Genomic DNA, 6,853 nt, shown 5'->3' with positions numbered 1-6,853 from the left:
TAAAGAGACATTCTCCCCAATTGTGAAGTTTGTGTCAATACGTGTCATCCTAGCTATAGTAGCATAATATGACATGAAATTATATCAGATGGATATAAAAACGACTTTCCTTAATGGTAATCTTGACGAAGAAATCTATATGGTACAACCAGAAGATTATGTTGCTGAAGGCCAAGAGAAAAGAGTATGTAGACTTCGGAAGTCTATATATGGGCTAAAGCAAGCGTCAAGACAATGGAACATAAGATTTAATGAAGTAATATTGTCTTATGGTTTCGAAATGATCAATGAGGATCATTGTGTTTACCTAAGAAAGGAAAAAGGAAAGTTTGTCATTTTATCATTATATGTTGATGATATGCTAATAGCTGGAAGCGACAAAAAGTGTGTGATAAAAGTCAAAAGTTGGCTTTCATCACAATTTGACATAATAGATATGAGAGAAGCAGAGTACATCTTAGGAGTGAAGATCGTTAGAGACCGATCAAAAAGGCTTTTGGGTTTGTCTCAAGAAGCTTATATCACTAAGATGCTACAACACTTCAATATGTCAGATTGCAACATTGAACAGACGCCTATAGCGAAAGGTACTGTTTTGAGCAAAAGTATGTATCCCAAGACTCCTGATGAAATAGTCGAAATGAAAAAGAAACCATATGTCAGTGCTATTGGTAGTTTGATGTACACTATGCTGTATACTCGTTCTTATATAAGCTATGTCGTTGGCTTAGTTAGCCGTTTCTAGTCAAACCCAGGATCGAGACACTGGAAAGCGGTGAAGAGGATATTCAGATATCTTAAAGGAACAACGGATTATTGTCTCTACTTTCAAGGATCGGATATGAGCCTAAGTGGCTACTCAGATGCAGATTGGCCAGGGGACCTTGATGACAGAAAATCCACATCTGGCTATGTTTTCTTGCTGAATGGTGACGCCATCTCATGGAACAGCAAGAAGCAGGCTTGTGTAGCCTTGTCGACAATGGAAGCTGAGTATGTGTCTTGTGCAGCGGTTGTGCAAGAGGTTGTCTGGCTAAGAAGGTTCCTGAAGCATCTAAAGATTGTTGAGGATAGTGGGAGTCCTGTTACTGTGTACTGTGACAGTCAAGCTGCGATAGTTTTTTCCAAGGATCCCAAATATCACAGCAAAGGCAAGCATATAGAAATTAAGTATAATTTTGTAAGAGATATTGTTGACAAGAAAAAGATTATTCTTGAGTACATCCCTACACGGAATATGCTTGCTAATCCTTTTACTAAGCCATTGACTAAAGAGTCATTTCGTGGACATGTGAAGTCTTTGGGATTCGAAGAATGTAACTAATTGTAAAGACATTTTGATAAATGAAAAATACCATGATCTATTCAGTGTATATGTCTTTGTTACATTCGAATAAAAGTCTCGATAAGCATGTTGGTAGATTGAGATTGATCTACTCACATGGACAATCATCTCTATTTGTTAAGTACAAATAGAGGTAAGACCGTTGCTTATGGGACAGCTTATGTAGTTGTGAATAGAGACATACTCATAAGTTAAGGTCGCCTTGATATTTGTATCAAGATGAGATCATTTGTGTAATGATTGGAGTAAATACACCCACCATTTACTGAATCTGCTTGAGGCCATAATAGAATTCATATGTTGAATTCAGGATTAGACATTGGGAATGTCTAGATCGAAATCTGTACGATGTTAAATTTTGAGAAAAACATGCGCTCTTTTTGGAAAAGAGAATAACATCGTAGCATGTGATTCATACCGCATGTGCTATGGCGACAAGAAGGGTAGTAGGAGAATGGATCTCTACTTCTCTACTATGTGAGACCCTTGAGATTATAAGTTAATCTCGATTTTACCTTAAGTGACTATTTAGCTATTTACTTGAAGTTATGATTAGTGTCTGCTACTTTAGCATGTTTCCTATTGGCTATGGATGATTCGGTCTATGGAGCATAACTAGGAAAGCGACTAATTAGAATGAATAGATTCTAACTAAAAAGGAAGATTAAGATTGATTTACATCTGTGACATTTATTTACTGGTACCGGTTACATTTTTAATTCAGTACATAAAATGTAATTGTGAATAATTTGTTTGATTGGAGATGTTGAACATGCTCTTGACATATGGTCAATATGAGAGATTAGAGATGTTCATAATGATATAAATAATTTAATCTGGGGTAAAGGAAAGTCATTTATGTCCTTGATTCGTTCTATGGACATATGTCTTTGATTCGTTTTGTGAAGCAACTAAGTAAGGTGTGACAATCTTCTTAGCAATTGAATGCTCACTGTGCTTACTGTCGCACGAACCATTTTCCCTAATGTATGGAATGGATGTTCTGATATGGTCTTCGTGACTTGATCCTCATAAAGTCTATGTGACTTATTTGGTCTTTGTGACTAATTTGCTCTGGTCTTCGTGACTTGATCCTCATAAAGTCTATGTGACTTATTTGGTCTGTGTGACTAATTTGCTCTGGTCTTCGTGACTTGATCACCTTGTAGTCTATGTGACTGACATGGTCTATGTTAACCTTATGGATTGACTTGGACGAGTGGGAGATGTTGGGCGTTACAAGAGACGAAAGAGTTCGTCCCTTTCACTGCTGCAAATGGTTGTTTGCTGCAAATGTCAGGGAGACGAAGAGGCGTCTTTCCCCTTCGTCTTCCTTAGCCTTCCTATAAGAGGAGTGTCCAAGCACAGATCCGAAGGAAGAGGAGAAGGTTTTTGCGAAGGTGATCAGAGAGCACTGCCAAGCTGTGAGGTGATCGTGTGCGAGCAAAGGGAGAGTATCCAGAGGTTGAGATTTGGCTCGTGAACCTTGAAGCGCTTTCCGGCAGCTCCGTGATCGTGCTTCCGACAATGGCAACCCCTTCATCGACCAACGATTCTTCAGCGACGTCTCTGACGATTCACTGTGAGTGATTGCCATTTTACTTCGTTTTAATTTTCATACTTTCTGGGCCAACAAAACCACCTATGCAATTTGGGAAATCACCTTATTTTAAATTTTATTCTATGCATTTTAATTTTCTAAAGCAAAATTGGAACTAAAATTCAAGATAAGCAATTACTGAAATAATTTATAAGGATCAAATAAACTTTTTTACTTCAATCACATTTTTTTGCTTGAATCTAAATTTCATTTTAGGTCTATTTGGTTGATCATTGTCTCGATCAACTTTGTGGAGATTCAATCAATCTTACCTTTACCTTATCATCATCGTCGTCATCATCATTTTAGAGGTCTATTCTCGATCGAGTTGATTCAAATTCACTTACAAAATTCTCAATTAGACAGAGAAATAATGATTCATCATTATGAACGAGTTAAATCATGTTTGTCTCAACTATTTAAGATGAACACATCGATACAACATGATATTTGATAATTGATACAACTTAAGATTATGATGCTAGCTCGAGACTAGAAAGATCATATTTAAACAACAGCTCATCTTTATCAATGTCTTCCCCTTGTTCCTCTTGATCAAAAGATAATTATTTTTCGATAGTAACAAAATGGGCACGACAAGTTATTTCCAAGGTATGGTCGAGACACCGTGTGGATTGATGTTATTGCAAGCGCCAACAGTCTGGTTGAGTGGGCTCCCAGGGCCGCCGGGCGATTCACCCAATGCACCATGCGGCAGCAGGCTGCTTGCTCCGGTCATCCCACCGCCGACAAGTTTTCCTGAGGTGGAATCAGGTTCTCCAAGATTAGTCTGTTTCGATTCTTTTTTCCGGTCCGGTATGAAGCTCCCCGCAACTACCTGAATAGAACAATTGCGGAGAGTCATGATCATAGCTTTCCTTGCGGAGAATCAATCTTTGTTACGACTAACTCAACAAAATTATAAAAGACTGGAAAGACAAATCCAATGTGATGAGTTCTTGAAAGACCTGAACCGGCGATGCTGCCAGTAAAAGCCCTGCTACTCCCCCACCTAAAATGTGCCCGTCAGGTCCAGCTAGTGAGATGTTCAATCCACCTGTTTGACTCTGCTTCCCGCCATTTTCCGACAGCATAAACGAACCCGACAATGACAAGATCTCAAACTTACCCTGTGCACATAAAGTATACGAGAAAAATGTATAAGTAACAAGCTGAGCCCGTAGATCTTACCATTGAACAAAGCAACAAGTGAAGAGTGTATATGTAAGCGATTATTTGGTTTAGGAAATCAGTTCAGGTTTCTGAATATAAGCAACAAAAGAAGAATCACTCTGAATTGCCTTACTAATGAAAATGTTACTAAATAATCAATTCAAACTCGATACATTCATTTGCAGGTCGAAGGCATAGCTTCTGGTAATGAGAGATCTACAAACCTCGTAAGTTACATTACCCCCAGAAGTTGCCGGTTGGCGAAGAGTTACATTAGATACAGCACCGTTGGCTGAAAGAACGCAGACGGCACGCGATCCTTGCTGAGAAAATGACATAATTTTCGAAGATACATCCTGCAATCAGATGTTTAGTTATTGAAAACCAGTAAAGTGTTCAGCATCCACTGTGCAAAATTTATGAAATTTCAAATAAATGAAAGAGAAATTCAGATACACATCCAGTCCCTTAGTTTAGAATGATTGCAATAAGAAAATAATCAAGCAAAGTTAATACAACAAGCGTGTTGATATAGCCGATCATCCTTGTTCCACAATCAAATAATATCGAAGTGATTCGGAAGGAAATGGTTACCTCTCCTTCCATTACTGTAATAACATGAGGAGTAAATGAAGTTCCTGCTGGTCCTGTCAATAAAAAAACAAGAATACTGTCAACACCACTCTTTTTAGATACATTGTTTACACACATGTAGTATCTGAAGAAGTTAATGCATCAACTAAAAGTATAAATTCATCGTTTATCATCCACAAATAGTGGAAGAAATTTGAGTTATAAAGCGATTGAATAGAAAGAAACAAGATAATGATCAATTTATTTAGGAAACTATTTCTGAATTTCTAAACGCACAATAAACACGCACGAAATGTAATCCGATGATGCTAATGCAATTATGAACACAACAAGAGGAGCATAACTCAACCAAAGCATGTGGGGATTCACTGCTTCTTGAAAATTGATAATAGTTAAGTAAAGAAAGCAAGGTGACTTTATACCGAGAGTATTCATCTTCAGCTTATTGGTAGAACCTGGTGGCCGGCCTCGTTTCTTCACACCATCGGTTGAGCTCAAGGGTGCTATGTTGGCCATCCCAGAAGGAGACAATGGGCCAGCCATTGATAAGGAGGTCAAGGCAAGGCCGGCAGCTCCATACTTCCTCGGCCGGCCGCGCTTCCTCTTGACGGGTTCTCCCATGTTCATGTTCAGGCTGTGTGTTGCTAGAGATGCGGAAGCAGCATCAGCTGCTCCAGGGCTCCCTCCTCCACCTTGATAAGTAGGAGGAGGTTGAGGAGGAGGAGCAGGAGATGAACTGGTCACTGGCTTGTAGATCGCCGTGCCGTCAGCCGTGTAGGCTAACCGCACGCTCTGCATCGACTGCGGCACCGACTGCAGACTGATTACCGAAATACCAACTCTTCGGCAACACTAACAATATCAGCCGAGAGCCTCCTCTGAAATGAAGAAAATTTGAGATTAAACCTCCACAAAAGACTCCAAATTTAGCAACTTCCAAGAACACGAAGAACAAGCAGGAAATCAGTCGAAAAATGCATCTTTTACACTGAAATCCTACTCGACCATCCACTGAATAACTGCAGGGGGGGGGGGGGGGGATTCCTAAACCCTAGCGTCCAAAAATTGAACTCAAAATTTCATCTCGAGCAAGAAATCAAATTGTAGCTATCAAACGCAAAATCCTATTAAAATGTAGAAAAACACGTACCCCAAAAATATAAAATCCTATGGTAACTTCAGATCGAAGGGGCAAGGGAAAAAAAACAAGAAAAAAAATCAAAGCCAATCGCCAAATCATCCTAAAAAAATTCTTTTTTCCATCAAAAATATTATGAAAAACTTGATTTTGACAGATAATTTCAGGGAAATGAGAGAATAAAAGAAATTTTTTTATCCCTTGTCGTGAAAAAAATATGAAGTAATGACCTGGTAATCTTCGAGAAGAATCAAATGGAGGAGATTAATCTCCTCTTTAATAATTTCCCAAAAGCCTTTCTCTCTCTGGAATTCGAGCTCCTTTTTTCCCCTAAAAAAACATAAAGCAGCCGAAATTGTTTAGTGGCAAATTAATCTAACCAATAAACATAATCTCCGTTCTAAATTACAATTAATTAGTATCTAATAGCCCGATAATTATCTTAATCCCCTCTTTTTCTTTTCTCTTCTCTTCTTATATTAAGAATAATTATCAAATAGGACCTTCAATATTAAGCAAATGACCAAATCATCCTTGTAACTAAAATGACAAACTAGGTCCCTCCTATTTTTAACTAAAAGATCCTTCACTGCATATTATATAAAATTAAATTAATTTTGAACAAAATTAATTAATGTCAATTAGTCAAACTATTTCAAACAAAAAAAAAATTAAACCTTCTCTATTTTGACGAAATGAAAATAAATTAATTATATAGTTATTAAATTATAAACCATTTTGCATTAAGATTTGTGCTGGAAAAGCTTAATGTCATTGCTAGTCTTCATCCAATAATCCATCATTCATCCATTTATTTATTAAAATAGAGTTTCTGTCCCTTTTTGCTTAATGTATGACAAGATAAGGGGTGACTTGTAATTATATTTTTTTTCCTAATTTTAATTACACTGTGGGACCTAACTCACCTTTTTCCTAATTTTAGGGCAAGGTTTCAATTTTTTTTTAAAAAAAAAAAAGTGATGCATTTAAATAGATAAATTGA

General features: G+C 37.5%; 1 protein-coding gene across 2 annotated transcripts; it reads right to left on the bottom strand.

The window, feature by feature from the left end:
* Positions 1-3,303: 3,303 nt before the first annotated feature.
* Positions 3,304-6,255, bottom strand: LOC122017499 (AT-hook motif nuclear-localized protein 10-like). Of its 2 annotated transcripts, none has more exons than XM_042575128.1 (6): positions 6,081-6,255; positions 5,135-5,590; positions 4,713-4,765; positions 4,343-4,474; positions 3,914-4,075; positions 3,304-3,783 (listed from the first exon to the last, which is right to left on the bottom strand). In XM_042575128.1, exons 2-6 carry the CDS (start codon positions 5,508-5,510, stop codon positions 3,547-3,549), a joined length of 960 nt encoding a protein of 319 aa, XP_042431062.1. In that variant the 5' UTR covers positions 5,511-5,590; positions 6,081-6,255; the 3' UTR covers positions 3,304-3,546. The 2 variants fall into 2 exon arrangements, with proteins under 2 accessions (XP_042431062.1, XP_042431063.1); XM_042575129.1 differs by lacking the exon at positions 6,081-6,255 and adding an exon at positions 5,863-6,051.
* Positions 6,256-6,853: the final 598 nt, after the last annotated feature.

Source organism: Zingiber officinale, chromosome 8B (genome assembly GCF_018446385.1).
Source record: "Zingiber officinale cultivar Zhangliang chromosome 8B, Zo_v1.1, whole genome shotgun sequence".
Classification (NCBI taxonomy): Eukaryota; Viridiplantae; Streptophyta; class Magnoliopsida; order Zingiberales; family Zingiberaceae; genus Zingiber; species Zingiber officinale.
This window is presented reverse-complemented; position numbering and strand designations above follow the sequence as displayed.

Excerpts from the sequence above, each read along its gene's own strand:
- LOC122017499 (XM_042575128.1), bottom strand. The coding sequence starts at position 5,510 with ATGCAGAGCGTGCGGTTAGCCTACACGGCTGACGGCACGGCGATCTAC. Across the intron at positions 4,475-4,712 it reads TTACAGTAATGGAAGGAGAG|GATGTATCTTCGAAAATTAT; the intron begins GTAACCATTTCC and ends ATCTGATTGCAG. Across the intron at positions 3,784-3,913 it reads TGGCAGCATCGCCGGTTCAG|GTAGTTGCGGGGAGCTTCAT; the intron begins GTCTTTCAAGAA and ends TGTTCTATTCAG.